General features: G+C 39.8%; 1 protein-coding gene across 1 annotated transcript in view; it reads left to right on the forward strand.

Annotated features, from left to right (window-relative positions):
- The first annotated feature begins 1,264 nt into the window (after window positions 1-1,264).
- Window positions 1,265-19,399, forward strand: part of CSRNP3 (cysteine and serine rich nuclear protein 3) — a 40,624-nt gene continuing 22,489 nt past the window's right edge. Inside the window, exon 1 of the mRNA XM_077830111.1 lies at window positions 1,265-1,412. Within this exon, the coding sequence (XP_077686237.1) occupies window positions 1,265-1,412 (148 nt within the window). The remainder of the gene's footprint in view (window positions 1,413-19,399) is intronic.

The following is a 19,399-nucleotide window of genomic DNA, read 5'->3' on the forward strand; positions in this document are numbered from 1 at the left end:
CCTATCTATAAATTTCAGCTATTATCACTGGAAATATTTTTTCACTTGTGTATGTACAGTGAAATCAATGTGTACTGACATTTACCAATTAAAAAACCTACTCCTTCCAAGAGTACCCTATATACTTCCACAGTAATGCTTTTCACCATGGCATGGTGTAGATAATTAATTTTGTCCCAGCAGAGGCCTCTGAATAAGATGATGTTGGGCGGTCATAAGGCAGTTATAAATCAGCTAGCACAGTGGGGAATGGGTTAGCTGTTTAGTTTCTATTCATCCCTGGTGAAAACACCGTCTTTTAGGAATTGGGTGAATGCACACTTCTTATTCAAACTGAGCCTCCTCTGTAAGCCCTCTGAAAAGGTTTTCAGCGTTGAGTTTTAAAACAAAATGAAAAGGATTGTAAGACTTTTTTATTTTCGAGCTGCCAGCTCATTTGAGCTACAAATATAAGATTTTGCTCTTTATTGCAACAAGGAGGATCTCAACATTCACATCCAAGCAATTTGGGTCTACGGTACTTCTAAGTCAATCTCCTCTTGGTCGCTAACTTTGCACATGCACATCAGACAAATACTCCTGTTTGTACATGTAGTTGCATGTCAAATTGGGAACTTTACTCTCCTTTCTATACAGTACCTTGTCTGGCAGTCATGGGATATTAAAACAGATGCATACACTACATCTTACCCCGAAACCTGAGGGTCATCTCATTAATCTGTGAGTCCCCTAGCCCTAGGCTAGTGGCATCTCCCTCTAGAGCCTGTCAAGGCCACTCATTCAGTCAGCCTGAGGAATTCTGAAGAGAAACTCAAGGCCCAATCCTAAAATGTTCTAAAATCGGTGGAAGTTTAGGGTGCTCAGCACCTGAGGATCAGGCCCTTAATGAGGTGCTTTCGCATTTCTGTGTCTCTTTTGGCCTGAAAACAGCCTGTTTTCAAATTAGATTTTAGTGCTTTCCACAAAGGGGGTAACTGTTGTAACAAAAGATACCTCTCATCATGAAAATAAATCTGTTATACCCCTTCTTCATGGATAGCAAATTACTACTGGGTTTGGTGTTGTATTTCTGTTTACTTTCCTATAATGTATACAATACATCCCAATAAACAGTCATTCAGAAACAAAAGTGATAGTCTATTTTGTATATAAAAATCCCCATAAAAATTACATTGTAGACCTTGATTGCATGGTCAGTGGTCAAATTTTTCAGTGCTTCATTGCTCTTGTTCCTGTTACAGGTACATGTGACAGTGTTGCAGCTATGAGTGGAATTTTAAAGAGGAAATTTGAAGAAGTTGACGGCTCCTCACCCTGCTCCTCTGTGCGGGAATCTGATGATGACATTTCTAGCAGTGAAAGTGCTGACAGTGGTGATAGTGTCAATCCATCCACTTCTAATCATTTTACCCGTAAGTACTAAAGTTGTATATAAGCCACATTGTTTTTCTCTATAAGAGAAATCATATTACATGGCTTAATAATAATTCCTAGCACTTATACTGCACTCTTCAGTAGATCTGAAAGCACTTTACAAAGGAGGCCAGTTTCATTATTCCTGTTTTACAGATGGGAAAGCTTAGGCATAGAGAGAGGCAGTGACTTGCCCAAGGTCACTGTGATGGTCCCTGGTTTACAGTCACCCAGCAGGCTCAGGCATTTTGTCTTCATATTTTTAATTCACTTTAATATCTGTACAAATTCTTTATTAGTCTGATATATTTTGACTAATATAGGAACATAAGACATAGGAAGGAACTTTCCAGGTCATTGAGTCCGGTACCCTGCTACTGCAGGCAAACGTTATACACTGCAACCCTTTAAAATATGCCATTTGGCTTAGATAGCTACATATTAGTAGTCAGATACACTGAAATACTGCAAATTCTGAGGTTATCTTACAGCTGGTATAGGGAAGTACAAAGGAATCGTTTTGCAAGATACTGCAGGTAACCCTATCTATTTGTCTTGGATAAAATTGGCAAGTTTTTAAGCGCCACATTCTATGCAGCCAGTATCATGAAATATAGTGCTTAGTATCATCTGCTTTGGTGTACTATATATAATAATACTTTCTTTTTAAATCAGAATGGTCACACTATAAATGACTTACTGAAATATGCTGCAGATCAGACAGTGATCCTGGCAGCCACTGGTCACAACAGTAGTTTGCCTGCTCCAGATAGGAATTTTCTTCTATGCAGTGAACAAATATTTTGTGGAGATAAGTATTTGCTTCAAGGTTAGCAAAAATGGGCAGATTATGGGATTAGAATATCTGATGAGAATGAATTTGTTTTTGGCAGTGGAGTGTTGGTTGTATTGAGGTTTTTTTTTTAATACTGAGTTGAATATTTTAAACAGTCTAGGGCCAGGTTCTGCAACTCTTTGCACAAATAGTCCCACTGAAGAAGTCAATTGCTTAATTTTTAATTGGTTCATTTAACTGAACTGGAGATATCTGCATGAGAAACAGTCGCAACTCCTGGTTTATTCAGGTTTTGACAGGTTTCAGAGTAACAGCCGTGTTAGTCTGTATTCGCGAAAAGAAAAGGAGTACTTGTGGCACCTTAGAGACTAACCAATTTATTTGAGCATAAGCTTTCGTGAGCTACAGCTCACTTCATCGGATGCATACTGTGGAAACTGCAGAAGACATTATATACACAGAGACCATGAAACAATACCTTCTCCTACCCCACTCTCCTGCTGGTAATAGCTTATCTAAAGTGATCACTCTCCTTACAACTTGATTATCATACACTCCTTTTCTTTATTCAGGTTTTGTACATTATTCCCCTTTAGTTTATACACAAAAAGTGCATGAAATTCTAAATTTACACAGATCCTAAACCAGTACATTGAACCTTGAGTTCAGTGTGTTCACTTCTTCCTCTTGTACAATATAACCCATAACCATTTCAGAATATGGGAATTAAATTACTGTATGATTTAGAGACGGCATTCCTAGATCTTATCAAATCTTTATGCTAATTAATTAGTGGGAAAAACTACCTTACAAATTACTGAGATTTTTTAAGTGCAGACATATTATTTTATCCTGCTAAAGGCTATCCATAATTTATCGATTTGCCTCATATGCAGAAATTAACTACATTGTATATATTGTATCCTAGCTTTTTCAAGGAAACAACTCCATTGTGTCTTGATCATATGATGTGAAACACCTTTCTACAGAAACATATCTGTCTTTTAAGGAAAATATAGGTTATACATTCCTTTATCATATGGAAGAAATTACATACGTAAAATGAAAAAAATCCCAGTCATCGTGTCATTATGTCCTATCTATGATTATGTCTGTTGAGTGAAATGGATTGCTATGACTTGGTTAAATATAATCATTCACCGAACTGGTGAAAAGCATTTTGTGTAACTAATGTGAAGAAAAAGGGGGCGGGGGGGCGTGCGCGCATGCGCACACACGTGCAGACATACAATTTAAACACATTTTTAAGAGAGAAAATTTTGTGGGTTTTGACTTTGTGATAGCTATTGCAGCCCTGAATTATAATTCAGATGTTCTGGTGTTGTTTTTTGATGGCAATACTCATGTTGGCAGATTTTCATTCATGTTGGCAGGTGACAAAGATGTGCAAGTGTTTTTGTGCTGAAACTGCTTATTTTCTCCCTTCCTTCATGCTTTTTACTTCTGCTGATGTCCATCACTCATCTCATGTGAACATGTGTTCAGCTGGCTAAATTAGACTTAGGAAAGGTATCCTGTTAACTCTGGTCACATATTTTCACTTCCAGCCACTCTGCTCATTAGAAATATAGACACCTTTGTTATATTTAGGTTCCTTGGAACGCTGGTGAGCTCTTACATCAACAATATACTTCAGTTGTCCAGCAGTTCACTGAAAGGAAATAGTATACCTTATTTTAACAATATAAATATTTGGTTATATTTCAATAAAAAAAGTGGTTGAGTGATGGAGTGAACTGTCCAGTGTGGATGATTTTAACCTACTAATAAATCTCATTACCACTACAGGGTCAGAAGTGGTTAGTTACATTACCTTTTTCCTACCAATTGTCTCACAAAGGGCAGGAAAAATAGTGGGCAAAATGTCTTCTTTATTTATCTTGTTTTCCAATTAATTTAATGTTAATTTTAGCACAAGGATACTACAGCCTTTTGACCTCTTAAACACAAGAAGATACTAAATGTTTAATATGCTACTTAGAACAATAAAACCCCATAAACCTCATTACTCTATATCAGTGGTTCCAAAACTGGGGTTCGCGAAATGTTACAGGAGGTTCTCGGGAAAAAATTCCCTAATGGCGACAGAGCTTTCCCTAGGGACCCCAGGCAGCACGGGGCCAGCAGCCCAGAGCCCCTGGACTTCCAAGAGCTAAGCAGATCAAAGCAAGCATATCTATCACACTGAGGAGATTTGAACTTCAAGACTCCTTATAAGAAATGGAAAGGGAGGTGGATATTTTTTGCTCTTTTTAAAATTAAACAGGCAGCTAGTATTGTTTTTAAAATTATTATGAAGAACAAGTTACAAGCTTTGTTGTAAGGTGCGTTGTTTGCCTGGACTGCTCAAGACCTGAATGCTTGTGTAGGAGGAACTCTTTGAGTTGGTTTCTTAAATACCTTCATGCTGTTTCACATCTGATACTCCTTGATGAAACATAGGAGCCTTGTCTTATAACAGGCTTATTCAAAGTGATACAAGCTACAAAAGTGAGATCTTGGAAGAGTGTTGCTGTTTTCATAATGTAATAAAAATACTGTAATGATAAATGATAATTCATAATAAATAGTGTGTAATAAGCATGTCATAAAAACAAGTTGTATATTTCCAAGATCACTGCTTTTATAATTATACTCAGGTAAATGAGAAAATCCATGGAAATATTTATTTTTAGGAAGGGGTTCGCAAGACTTGACATTTTAGTGAAAGGTTTCATAGGTTGTTAAAGTTTGGGAACCACTGCTCTATACCTATTTATAAATTTAATTAAATCAGACATTTTAGTCAACTAAAAATAGCAAGATATTAAGTAAAAATGTTAAAAGTGGTATCTTTTGAGTATTAATATCCCCTACAACTTTTGGACATGATACCGTGAAACCCCCTTCTTATGTAAGTAGTCTTCACACAGGAGTCAAATGATTCCATTGTGAGCTTCAAGCAGATAAGCTGTTAAACCTTCTACTTTTATCTTTTACTAACCCCAGGTCTGTATTAAATACAGTTTTGTGGTTGCTTTTAATTTTCCCACTGTATCCAACTGATGGAACATAAAACTCATCTCAAATGTAACCTTCAGAAAATACCTGCCAGTCAGCAAGAACCCATTTGCTTGGTCAAAATTAACAGTAATAACCAGATACCTTTGTAATTTACTGAAGCATCCCAAAACTTCTGTTTCTTACTGTAGTTTTTTAAAAGCTATGACAGTTTCTCTGTTTTACAACAGAAACTGTTGGTATAATTCTACAGTTTTGCACAGCTTTTCTGTAAACTAAACTGATATAAGACATTCCTAAAATAAGAGTTTCCACACACAGATTTGTGCCAGAATAACAGAAAGTGTGAATCACAAACTGTGACAGAGTAGTCAGCTCCTTAAGCATAGTGGTGCCTAAAGGTTGCGTGGTGTGGCCATTTTGGGTTTTGAAATGTCTGACCTACAGAGTTGGCAATAGGCATAAGCAGACTAAACAATTGCTTAGGGCCCCAAGCAGCTTGGGAGGGGGGGCACTATTAATTGTTAGTATGTGTTTTGCGGGGGGGAGGGGATATTCCTGCTTAGGGCCCCCGGTCGCTAGCACCGGCACTGATGACAAACAAGGACCTAGGAGATATTGGTAGAAAGGAAGCAGTCCTGGGAATAAATGGTGTTTTGGAAAAAGTCCCATCACTGTTTCTTTAAGGACTCCAGACCTAGAGCCTTGCAGAGTGGGTGGGACAAGGCTTCGCTCTCTCTCCTGACCAATGGAGATACGCTGTCTCCCCTTCCTTAAAGCTCATATGCTGCCTTCTCCCTCATAGCAGGACAGACACCAGCAAAGGAAAGTTTGTATGCTGAACCCTCAGAGCCCAGGGACTGATTGGGGAAAGGAGACAGCTGAAGGAGAAGCTAGTTAAGGCCCTATAGTTGGCCTAAACTGCAACCCAGCTCCAAGGAAGAGAGCTGGAGAGTCCTGTGTTAAGGGGAGAGACTGTTGAAAGTACAGGCCAGCTCCAAGGACGAGAGATGCAAGAGCATTGTCTTCAGGCATTGCTTTTCTGAATTTGGTCAACAGCAGTACAATATTACTGACCATATCAAGGACCAGATTCTTAGCTGGTATAAGTCAATATAGTTCCACTGAAGTAAAGGGGATGACTATACCAATTTACCCCCAGACTTGCTTTTTGCCCATTCTCAACCAAGCAGGATTCAAGCACAGCTTAGGGTTAGGGCTTAGGGCAATATTGGTAGTATTTCACTGATATGCATATATTACATTTAGGGTACAATGTTGATAAGCGAAAATGCAATAGTTACTATGACATAAGACATTATTTCTGAGTAGCCACATAGGAGAATATTGAAGTGACATGGTAACTTTCTCTACTGGTAATATCTTGATGACTGTGTACCTGTAAGCTGATTTGTGATACCACAGCATCTACTTTAGTGTATGTATGATTCATCATAGACTGGGTTTGAAACAATCTATTTACATCAGATAGTCACCAAAACAGAAAATAGCAATTTGATTCCGAGTGCACCAGTTTATAAGACAGATTGTCACTAGTGTTCCTTATTTCTGAATATATTAAATTGTCAGACTTAGAAATAGAAACTTGAAAGTTTTAACACAAGTGCATAACATTAAATCTTGATTGTTTTTGAAATACTGTTCTAAATATTGTTCTTTAGCTTCAAGAACAATGTTTTTAAATATAGGCATTGGAAAACTACAGCTTTTAGTTAGTGAGTAACAGCAGATCTCAGAAATATTTGGCCAGAGCTACTGGCAATATGGAAATATGAAAAGTAAGTTGAATGTACATGCTTTAATTTTACTTTTACAAACAGTACCCTGAGTTCATATGGTAAGGGTCTAAATTCAAAAAAACATATGTACTGTATCTTCAAAACAGCTTTATGCAATATTTTGAATAAGCACGTATTTGACAAGCTTCATTACCTTCCAGGTTAGGTTAGAATCAACACAGCTTGGAGACCCCAGAAGGAGGTGCTGGTATTGTATGCTGGTACATAGTCAGAAAGTGGCATATGTTCAATTTCTAGAATCCTGGTATATGTTTTACTATATACCATATATTTATACAGCTATAGGTACAGTATATTTGTAGTGGTTTAACTTAACTTTTTTTCTAGCACTTAAAAATAAACATAAACAAACCTTTTCCTGTCTTGCTATTTAAAAGTGATTTACATTTTAGATAGTTACTCTGTGCTTAAAAACATTTGATTAATTTAAATATGCCAGTAAAATTGCTAGTTTTAGAAAAAGCCAAGATACTCTTTTCCAAAATTTTGTATTTCAGTGAGAAATTAATTTCCTATATTTTATCACTTCTACAGTTTCTAGGAAGAACCTTTATGCACTTTGGTTCAAGAAAGAGAATATGTTAATTGGGACAATTGATGAAACAGGTTATATGCATGTAGAAAAATTTTTCATTTTAGTCAGCTGCTTGTGTCCTTGATATTCCTACTTTGACTTCCCTACACTCAGTAAATTTCCACTGGTGGTCATCCAGTCACCTTTGGTTGTCTTAATTAGATTGTAAGCTTTCCGGAGCTGGGAACATTTCTCTTTTTGTGCATTTTAAAATACGGTGTAAATTTACAATGCTATATAAATTATTTAAATATGAAAACACTATATTATGGGCTTTAGATTGTGGTTAAAAAAAAGCAATTTATTTTTATTGTAATGTCTGGCCCTTTCTCTCTTGTCACTCCTGCATATTTATTGCTTTTACATTTTCCATGGTCATATAGGTATACAGTTAAGTTTTATATAAGAGATTAATTTCCATGTTTACTTTTGCTGCTTAGTACAATGTCATCCCTAATGTACATCATACAGCCTTTCTGCCTATTAGGAGATTACCTGGGTGAGGCAATTGGGGGAGTTGACATAGAGCCAGCATAACTGCCTAACACCAAGGAGAAGCCACTGCTGCTTCAGAAAGGGCTTTGAATAGGAGCCTCATCTAATTATTAATCCAGACAACAGGAGGACCTTTTCCCCCATGGAAAGCAGTTATAAACCCCAGGCACTTTGAGTGCATTTGGTTGTTGCATTTCAGATAAGCTTGTACGCTAAAGTAGGAGAATAAAATCCAGCACTGTATAAACTGGAGTGTTTGGTCTCTCTAACCCAGTCTGACTTATTTCACTTGACTCACCACTAATGTAGATGTTTTACATGTACAACTGATACATTAAAACCTTCCAGTAAAATTAAATGATGGTTAGTTGGTAGCTATATCCAAGCATGTATAGTAACAGAGTGAAGTCTCTTTAAAATATACATTAAAAATATATTTCCCTCATTCTCTTAACCCATCTTTCGACACGAAGGAATAATGGAATATTGCACCAGAGGGTTGTATGAAACTCATTTGAACTAGGACGTACACTGAAAATAGCATGGGCACATCATACGTCAGCCAGTTGCACTGCCTCTGTCACACTTGCACATTTCCTCTTCTCTGATCCCACGGAAGCCTTTTCCTTCCTTGATTTTTTTTTTTTTAAATATTCAGTTGCTACTCATTTTTCTGTCATTTCTTGATACCTTACACTGTTTCCTTTCCTCTTCTTCTGTTGGATCTTTGATCATCCTCCTGCGTGCCCTTTGTCTAGCGCTCCCACCCCCGATGAAGTTTGATTTTAGATACAAATTGTCTTTCAAAGACCAGCAGTTTGGGGATTGTGGAGCACCTTGATGGCTTACAGTCAGCAGGCCCTTCTATATACTATTTCTATTACGGTAGCACTTAGAGACCCCAAGTGGAGATCTGGACCCCAATTCTGAAACTTGTCTTCTTTTTCTAATTAATCCCATGAGTTCTGAATAGTAGAGAAAACCTTATGGACTAATTCTCTTGCTCCTCTGAGTTAGAACTGGAGTAGATTAGAAGGAGGTAATTTTTGAATCAATAATGGAACTACAGCATATCGGCAAGCAGGCAGTGTGTATACCTATGCAGGGTAGCTAATGTATCTCAGTGGCCCTTAAAGTACATATTGGATCAGATTCACCACCATATTCCAGCTGCTTTGCTCCACTAGCTATAGACTTAGTTTAACTGGCCAGTGCCAAGGATGCAGAGCGCCAGTTAAACTAGGTTTATGGCTGCTCTGCATCACTGGAGTGGTGCAAAGCAACCAGAGCATAGCAGTGAATCTTGAACTATTATGCCTACAGGTGAAATTCTCTAGTGTGGTGCCAAGGAGCTTCAGCTGGCTTTAGTCTCTAACCACTGCCGTTACCAGACAATGAATTAGAAAACAGATTATTATTTATGTAGTTGGTTTCATTTAAAACATCTTAAAAAAAACAAAACAGTAGCCCAAGCCATTCAAATCTTTGCAGGAGGGAAAAAAATCATAAACTATCTGGAAACAAATGGACAAACAATGAAATTACAGAGTGCTGGTACATTGTGTTTCCGGAAAAATGCACTGCTTAATAAAGGGCTTGATGCCTGCTGCATGAGCTTCCATTGCAGGGTTAATTTAAGATGGAACCCAATGCATAGAACATCCAATATTTTGAAAAAGAAATCCAATCCATCCAAAAAGCATGGGTCACAGTTACCAGGTACATAGCCAAAAGAGATGGTTGTATTCCATTGGCCAGACACAGATGGGAAAAGACCTTTGTGGTCTAATATGATTGGGCTGGGCAGAATTCCATATTTATGTTTTTATAATTTCAATGGGTACTAGAGATGTTTGTATTTTAACAGTTTTTAAAAAATTATTTTTATAGACTTTAAAATTTTTGAAGTTGAAAGAAATTATGGGGAAAGTCAAACAATGGTGGGGGGTGTCAGACAATAATTGGGGATATGATTTTTTATGTTAAAGTTATGTGTAATTCATGGCATAGTCATGATAAAAGATTTTATGCTGTGATTACAGCAACCTTGTGAACCCTGCTGCCGCTCATTAACAGTTCATTAGTTTTCTTTGATCTAGTCTTCTTTTGAAACAGGCTCAGAACTAAATCAAAGCACAGTAACTGTTAATCAGTGCTTAAATTATGGGCAGGGTTCCCCTACCCCATCTGTCCCCCCATTCCACTCCGTCTCCCAACATAAGAACGGCCATACTGGGTCAGACCAAAGGTCCATCAAGCCTAGTATCCTGTCTTCTGACCGTGGCCAATGGCAGGTGCCCCAAAGAGAATGAACAGACAGGTAATCCAAGTGATCCATGCCCTGTCACCCAATCGCAGCTTCTGGCAAACAGAGCCTAGGGACACCATTCCTGCCCATCCTGGCTAATAGCCATTGATGGACCTACCTTCCATGAATGCCCACTCTGCAGATCCTTCTTCCCACTGCAGAGCTCCTAAAAGGGGCAGGGCTGGGTCTTTGCCCCTCTTGTTTCCAATATCCTTTGTGTTGACAGCTCCCATTCTTCGCCCTCTTTTCTCCTTGTAGGTGCCCTAGTCCTCACCCTACCTCCCTCCTCCATCCCTGCTCACTACTGGCTTGCCTGATCTCCAACACACACACCCAGCCACCACCAACCCCTTTTCCCATCTCTCTCCCCAGTCAATTGGTGGAGAAGGTGTGGTCTGGAGGCACACAGCAGGCACAGGATAGTACCAGTCTCTGCTAATCAGTGGGCCAGGGTGCTGGGCCATGCCTCTCACTTCCTGCCGGTATGAAGGGATTCTCCATCAGAGATCGTCAGAGCCTGGGATTTGCCAGTCAAGGTCCAGGCCTGGGCAGCAGGTCTCACCGGTAGGCTAGGGAGAGAGATGGAAAAGGATGATGGGGAGCTGGAAGCAGAGGGGACCATGGGAGTTTGAAGGCCTGGGGACCTACAAGGGAGAAAGAGACTGGGACATGAGGGGGCAAAGACCCAGCCCTGCCCCTTCTAGGAGCTGCACACTGAACAGAGGGGTTTGCAGGGAATCAGAATGTAAGTGGGGGACAGAGATGGGGAGGGTCTAGAGCAGGGCTGGGAAAGGCAGAGGGGGTCTGAGATGCCTAGAGCTAGCGGATGTTGGGTAAGTGCAGAAGGCTTGGTGGGGAGGCAGTGGTAGGGGCAAGGAAGCAGATTAGAAATGGGGGCAGGGCAAAGGCAGACAGGATTTAAGGGTTAGTGCTGGGTAGGGGTGGAGGCAGCTGATGAAAGCAAACTAAGGAATTGTTCATATGGACCCTGCTGCCACACATCTTTCAAAGAGGATTTGATCAAAGCAAACTAATATTCTGCATGCACGATATGGCAAAATTCCTGGTTCTATGACAGTGGTGACCACTGTGACACAATTGCATCCCTAACAACAATTATTTAGTGACCGTAGATGTTGAGATTGAAAATGTTAAAACTTTATAACCATTAAAACACAAACTGTCAACATCACATGTCAGAATATACAAAGTAAATATATTAACATCAGACTCTAATAAGTTCTCAAGCAGCATTTTTCTGACTTTGCCTATAGGTAAATTTTGATTATTATCAATGGAAATATTTTTTGTCTGTCTGTTCGCACACAGTGTATCAACATTTACTGCTAAAACCCTAATCTTTCTAAGCCTATCTGTGATCAACTAACGACAGCTTCCCTACACTATCTGCCTATTATAAACTCTAGTAACAAATGCACCTTTAATAACGGGCAGGTATCTCAGTTACTTCTGCCAACAGCATCATCTCATTCTTATCTGGATTAAGTTTTAGCCAACTGGCTCTCATCCATGACCCCAGTGACACAGGTGTCACCATCATACTGAAAATGGCACAACCCACGTCTCCTCATTATCCCTCCTCATTATCCCTCCTCACAGCCCCTAATACACATTGAAAGGAACAGTTCCATTTGGTTTTCCTGCAGAACTCCACATGTGAGTCCCCTAAGGGATGACAAGCCATTGCCTCAGCCCTGCCTTTGAGATTGCTTGGTTAGGACGGAGCATTAGCAGTCCTGTCCACTCCTGAATAGACCTGACACATTTTTTCCATATTTAACTGAAACTTTGTCATTTTATATATGTTTTGACCAATTATATAACTGTTCAAAACATGGGTGAGGAAAAGTTCTAGCAAAAAAACCTCCCAACATTTTCTGCCATTTTTCTAGGAAATTTGGAATGTTTCTAATTTTTCTCACCAGTGTTAGTTTTTAATATGGCCCTTGAGGGTGCTAGAATTAATAGCATCCATTAATACTATGTCCCCACTGCATATCTTTTCCTTCACCCAAATGATACATGTCCTCATGGAACATGCTGGTTACATGTAACCTCATACTGAGTGTTGTGTTCCACTTCCTTGTCTTTGTGGTGGATTGAGAATGTTGAAGAGTAACATCACGTTCTTTGAAATATAGGAGTATCTAAATTCTTCCATATTATATTTATGTAAAGGAACCAATGCATGTTTTATTTGGTGAAAGGATCCATAGCACTAATCATTACCTGAACCTACAGCTTTAATTAGTTGTTTAATACCTCTTAAAATACTTACGCTTAATTGTTGATCAGTGGTAGCAGTTTAAATTAGTTAAACGTGGTGATGCTAGTTCAGTATGGGTTTGAAAATATTTAGAAGGTGAAGCTGAAAACCAGGAACTTTTTTTCTTTTTAATGGCATTGTGCAATCATCTGTATTACCTGCAGCCATGTTTGGTAATTGATTGATAACGTCCTGTCATTAGCATTGGTGCAAAATGTATTAGCATGTTGTGAAATCCCAATATTTTGAAGTGTTTTCAAAGATAGAGCAGATTAATATGATTGTTTTTAAAACAGTGGGTTCATCTGGATAATGTTAGTAAGTAGAGGAAATTCAAGAAAATGGCTGCAGATAAATTCAGTGAACTGAAGAAGCACTCTGCTAAACTTAAACACTCCTATAAATTGAAAGAAGATGGGATTCCCTTCGGGAATCTCCTGCTTGATATCCGTTTATTTTTGTTTTTTTTTTTAAATGATGGACAGTAAAGGATAGTTAGGCACCCAACTCCCATATATTTTCAAGGGGATTTGTTTGCCTACTGTTATTATTATTATTAATAATATTTTCATTATCATAGTACCTAGGAAACTAGTCATGCAGCGGGACCAACCCCATTGTGCTAGGTGCAGTACAAACACGGAACAAAAAGATGTATTATGTCCTAAAGAGCTACAAGCTACCTAGACAAGAGACAACAAATGGATACAGACAGAAAGGTGAATACAATGAAACAATGAGACGACGTTGTTCGACATGATAGGCTGCAGTCTCAATACAGCAGCAGAAAATCTCCCCTCTAAAATATTAGTGAATTTCACCACTTTATGTGATCATAAAGACAGTTTTTGACAGAAATCAGAGAGGGTTTTGTTATTGTTTGCCTTAAATAACTTGCAACAAAAGTCCTGTGATGGAAGTATAACAGATGCAACGACATGTTTGAAAATGTACATGAATGGGTGGCTAAATGAATTGAGGCATCCTTGTATTGAAATAAGTAATTATTGAGGTTACTGAAATGTTGGAAGAGAAGGATAGAATCATAGAATCATAGAATATCAGGGTTGGAAGGGACCTCAGGAGGTCATCTAGTCCAACCCCCTGCTCAAAGCAGGACCAAGCAGGATAGATCACAATGCCCAAGGAAATGCACAATATACAACCATAATGATATATTGCAGGACTAGAGTCACATGAGAGTAGCCATTGCCAATCACACCTGTAGATTTCAAGTTGCATAGTCTGTTTAGACATTCTTTCGCATGGAAAAGAAAGATCCTGCAAAATGTGATTTGCTTTAAGTAAAAAAAAAAGAGAGAGAGAGAGAGAGAGAGGGGATGCTATTGAGAAGAATAAGATGTTCTGGAAATTGATGTAAAGGTTTGAGGAGGATGAAAGGTTTGAGGATGAAATGGATCACAACTGTATTTAAATGGATCACATATGCTAGCTTTTAGTGCATTGCCCATTCTGTAATATTAAGATCTCCCATACTACTGGGATTCTGAATCTTTTGAAATCTGATCTAATGGTCAGTTGAAGCATAGAATATAGTACTGTATTTTTTTTTCTCAACAGGCCTCACTGAAGATTTTATTTTATTTGTGTTGTAATTAATAACTTGGTACATTGTGCTTGAGCAGACATAAGCCTATAGCGCATATACTGGCCATTAATAATCTTTTTAATAAATAAAATGAAACATTCACATTCCTGCATCTTTAGTTGTGTCTATAAATATAACACCAGATTTGTTATCATATTATTTTTCACACTAATTAAAGCCCAAATGTGACAAATATAAGAATTCTTAAACTTTACCTTCAAATTAATCCCACTAGGATCCATGGTGGTAACCTGTTTTCTTACTCAACAGGAAACTATGACCAGGACAATAATAACCATCCAGTAATGACAGCTGATGATTAGAATAAGTGGTGGACCTGTAGGTTGATCACATTTTCAAAGTGAAAAACTGGAACAAAGGGGCACCCTCTTCCCTCTCCCACAGTATTTCCCGTTTAGAGTAGAAATATTGAGACACTTTACTGTAAAGGCAGTGTGGGAGAAAGTAGTTTTTATCCCTTTGTGACCCCATCACTGTCCTTGTCCCAACTGCTCTCACCCTATCCGCACACATTACCACCAATTCACTCTATTCTCCCCACCTCCATATTCAACCATGCCAACCCAACCCCCTCCCAGCTCTACATCTCTCCATGCTCCCTCCAGCCCAGCTCAACCCCCTCTTGCTCAGAAATACCACATTCGCTATCCCATAGGCTGAGAACAAAAGCTGTTCAACATTTTTCCCTTTTTGGGGGCAGAAAATTCCTTTTTTTTACCTAAATTAATTTTTTCATGAAAAGTATTTGCTTTCTATGGAAAATTTCAAGTTGTTATCAAAACTTTTCAACTGAAAAATTGGTTAGTCTATAAGGTGCCACAAGTACTCCTTTTCTTTTTGCGAATACAGACTAACACAGCTGCTACTCTGAAACCTGAAAAGTTCCAGTTTTCGGCTGTAAAATTTTGATTTTCAACTAAAAAGGTGAAAGTTTCTGCAGAAAATGTTGACAAAAATATATTTTTCCACTTTTGTCAAAGTTTTCCACAGGAGGGGAGAACCATTTCTGACCAGTTCAAATGAGAACTTGTCTTATTTCTTCCTAACCTCTCCATATTTCAAACTATCCCTCTCGGCCCCAAAACTTTTTCCACCTGACACCCCCAGACTCAAGAGCATCACGCACCAGAGACACATGTAGCTTTCAAGCCTCAGAAAAGCTAAAGAAAGGTCCTTCTTTATGTAGGAGCCTGGACTATATGTTTTCAGAGGACCTTTCCAAACTTAACATCTGTAACTATGACATCAGGCAAACATTTTCATGAAGAACCTCTCTGGACTGAGCACATCTTGAACTTGGCTGCATAAGAGAGGGGAAAGTGCATTAGGGATATGAGAAGCTTGCTCAATTTTGTGTTGACAATCTTATTAGGTTAGAGGTGGAGCAGTGCAGTGCTATTAGAAGGAGCAGAAATGGTTGCATTTCTATAGCATGGATGAGGGCTTATCACCATTGCCTCAGTCATGCCCAGTTTCTTCCCCCGAGCTGGCTCCCTTTTGGGTCCTGCACAATCAAGCAGTAATGGATATGGCCTTCTTGATGTGCTGAACATAAATCCAATTTCTCTGCACTATGTAGTTGATGCCTCCATGGATGCACAGCATCTGTCTACACCCCACTAACAACAGGGAAGGTCTTGTGGGCTCAAGCCTCTTCTCAGAAAATTATATTGACTTTCTCTAAATCAGTATATATTTTTGAGGTGGGGTAGGGTTGTGCTGCAATTTTTCTTCTATACTTAGATTTTGAAGCCCAAGCACGTCAGAGAAGTAATTAAGGATTCCCTCAAGGATTTGGTATTCTGAAAAGAGTGTACAGAGAGTAGTAACTTCAAGCGGAAGCCAGACCGGGGCAAGGTGTTCGAGGTGTCCAGCAAGTGGGGTGCCAGCAACCACTTCCTCCCCAGGGGCAGCTTCACCACGTTCGCCAACTGGTGGTTCGGTCCACTGGGCCCGACTCAACGGAGCCGTCCGCCATGGCAACCGGGACAAGCGCTGCAGGAAGTGTGGCTACACCGACGAGACCCTGCCTCACGTCCTGTGTGGATGCAGACACCACTCTGGAGCCTGGTGGCACCACCACAATGCCACCCAGAACCAGCTGGTGAAAGCCATCCCACCGTCCCTGGGGAAGATCACCATTGACTCCGCCATCCCCGGGACAGACAGTTGACTGCGACCTGACATCGTCGTGCCCGACGCAGAAAAAGAGAAGGTCCTCATGGTAGACATCACGGTGCCATTTGAAAACAGGTCACCAGCCTTCCACGAGGCCCAAGCACGGAAGGTGTTGAAGTATACCCTGCTGGCCGACAACCTGAGAGTCCAGGGCTACAAGGTCTAGATATACGCCCTGATCGTGGGAGCCCTGGGTGCATGGGACCCCCCCACAATGAGTTGGTGCTGAGAGCGTGCGGAGTTGGTCGATGCTATGCCTGGCTCATGAGACAGCTCATGGTGTCCGACATCATCAAGTGGTCCAGACACATCTGTACGGAACACATCATGGGACACTGCCAGTACCAGGTCAAGTAACCGACAATGCTGACCAGGGAAATAACCCACTTCCTTCCCTGAAGAAGTCACGGATGCACCCCATCCATGTACTTATTCTGTACACCAGTACTGACTTGGACTCTTAATACCTTCCATGGGTGGCGTACCAGAGCCTACTTATCCACTGATACTTTAAAAACTCCCACACCCCAATCTGGAGCTATGCTGGTTATGTGATATGTATGTACCTTGTGAACCTTGTAACCAATACTTGCAATCCCCCATAACCCAAGCCCGACCCCAGATGTACAGTACCTTCCCTCTTAAATTTGATTTGAAACATTAACTTTAATAAAAATTTTAAATCTGTTCTTATCAAAACATCTTTTTGTGGGGTGGAGGGAGGGCAGGGGCAAAGTTCAAGAGCATGAACTCTTGCCCAGTTTTTCTTTCTAGGGTGATTGCTAAAAAGACTTGGACTTTTTTAAAATTTATTATTATTCTTTAAAGTGATATTCTGACCTGGATTATCATGATATATTAGGCTTGACAGTTCTATATTGTTAGACTTGATGAAATGCTGTGTGGGAAAGTCATGGAGCAGGTGGAGAATGGTGTTAATCCTTTTTACCATAGTGGCTCATATGGCACTGAGAATATGTAAAAAGCACGAAAATAAGTTAGTGGAGTTTATGAATAGCAGTGTCTCCTTCTGTCACTATGCTAGAATTTTAATCAAATGGGCTTTATATAGTTTTGAGATTTTCATGTCCCTAAAATATTTCTATGATGGTGGTAATGAATTGCATTGCCCTCTTGATTGTAAGAGTGCTAGCATTCTGCTGAGGAGCCGTATGTTTAACATTTTTTTAATGTGTCTTTGACATCAGGAGAATAGCTGAGACAGCAGAGGAAAGTGCTTATGCCTTGGATTTCATCCAGAACAGAGACTATTTATGTTTAGTAACCAAAGAACTACTCCTTTTTCAATAAGAAGTGTTTGAGAAACATTATAGGCTGAAAATGTCATTCAAGCTAGGATTTTGTAAAACTAGGAGGCATGCTTCACAGTCCCTATCCAGAAGTTATTTTTAGTTGAAGTTAGAATTCTCTTCCTGAGTGTGGAGTTCCGTGTTCTATCTTTGGGAAGTTTCTAAATATACACAAGGGCTCTGTTTTAGACCTGTTTTACATAGGCATAATCTCACTGACTGATGAAAAGGCACAGACTCCAAAATCAGGCTGTATAAAGATAGAGTTGTGTGGGTGTGTAGCGTATTATTTGTCTACTGAGGTCCATTGAGGCTAATGCTGTGTAACAGTCTCATATTCCATTATTAATTTATCTACAATTTAGATCATTATTTAACAATTACAGTTTATTTCTGTGGCAAAGGAGACTTGGATCTGTATGGTAGACACGTTATTATTGGTATTGGCACTAAACTGGGAGGAAAGGTAGATACGTTGGAGGGTAGGGATAGGATATAGAGGGCCCTAGACAAATTAGAGGATTGGGCCAAAAGAAATCTGATGAGGTTCAACAAGGACAAGTGCAGAGTCCTGCATTTAGGACGGAAGAATCCCATGCACCGCTACAGACTAGGGACCGAATGGCTAGGCAGCAGTTCTGCAGAAAAGGACCTAGGGATTACAGTGGACGAGAAGCTGGATATGAGTCAACAGTGTGCCCTTGTTGCCAAGAAGGCCAATGGCATTTTGGGATGTATAAGTAGGGGTATTGCCAGCAGATCGAAGGACGTGATCGTTCCCCTCTATTCGACACTGGTGAGGCCTCATCTGGAGTACTGTGTCCAGTTTTGGGCCCCACACTACAAGAAGGATGTGGAAAAATTGGAAAGAGTCCAGCAGAGGGCAACATAAATGATTAGGGGACTGGAACACATGACTTATGAGGAGAGGCTGAGGGAACTGGGATTGTTTAGTCTGTAGAAGAGAAGAATGAGGGGGGATTTGATAGCTGCTTTCAACTACCTGAAAGGGGGTTCCAAAGAGGATGAATCTAGACTGTTCTCAGTGGTAGCAGATGACAGAAGGAGGAGTAATGGTCTCAAGTTGCAGTGGGGGAGGTTTAGGTTGGATATTAGGAACAACTTTTTCGCTAGGAGGGTGGTGAAACACTGGAATGCGTTACCTAGGGAGATGGTGGAATTCTTTCCTTAGAAGTTTTTAAGGTCAGGCTTGACAAAGCCCTGGCTGGGATGATTTAATTGGGGATTGGTCCTGCTTTGAGCAGGGGGTTGGAATAGATGACCTCCTGAGGTCCCTTCCAACCCTGATATTCTATGATTCTATTAGTTTCTTTGTTCTGGGTTCAGTACTAGATTCGAATACTCCCCAGATTCTTGTGATTTAGGATTTGGGTTGTAGTTTAGACTTGTTACAAAGGCAATTCCAAGTCACTGACCTGAACTTTCCCAAAATTGGAGTGTGTGGGAGGAGGAGTGGTTTTCACATCCGTTTTTCTGAATTAGCCCATCTCTGTTTGCAGTTAATATTTCTGCCTGAAGGTATCTCTGTTGTTTTTTTGTTAATGTG

This window comes from Eretmochelys imbricata, chromosome 11 (assembly GCF_965152235.1).
Source record: "Eretmochelys imbricata isolate rEreImb1 chromosome 11, rEreImb1.hap1, whole genome shotgun sequence".
In the NCBI taxonomy this organism is placed as follows: Eukaryota; Metazoa; Chordata; order Testudines; family Cheloniidae; genus Eretmochelys; species Eretmochelys imbricata.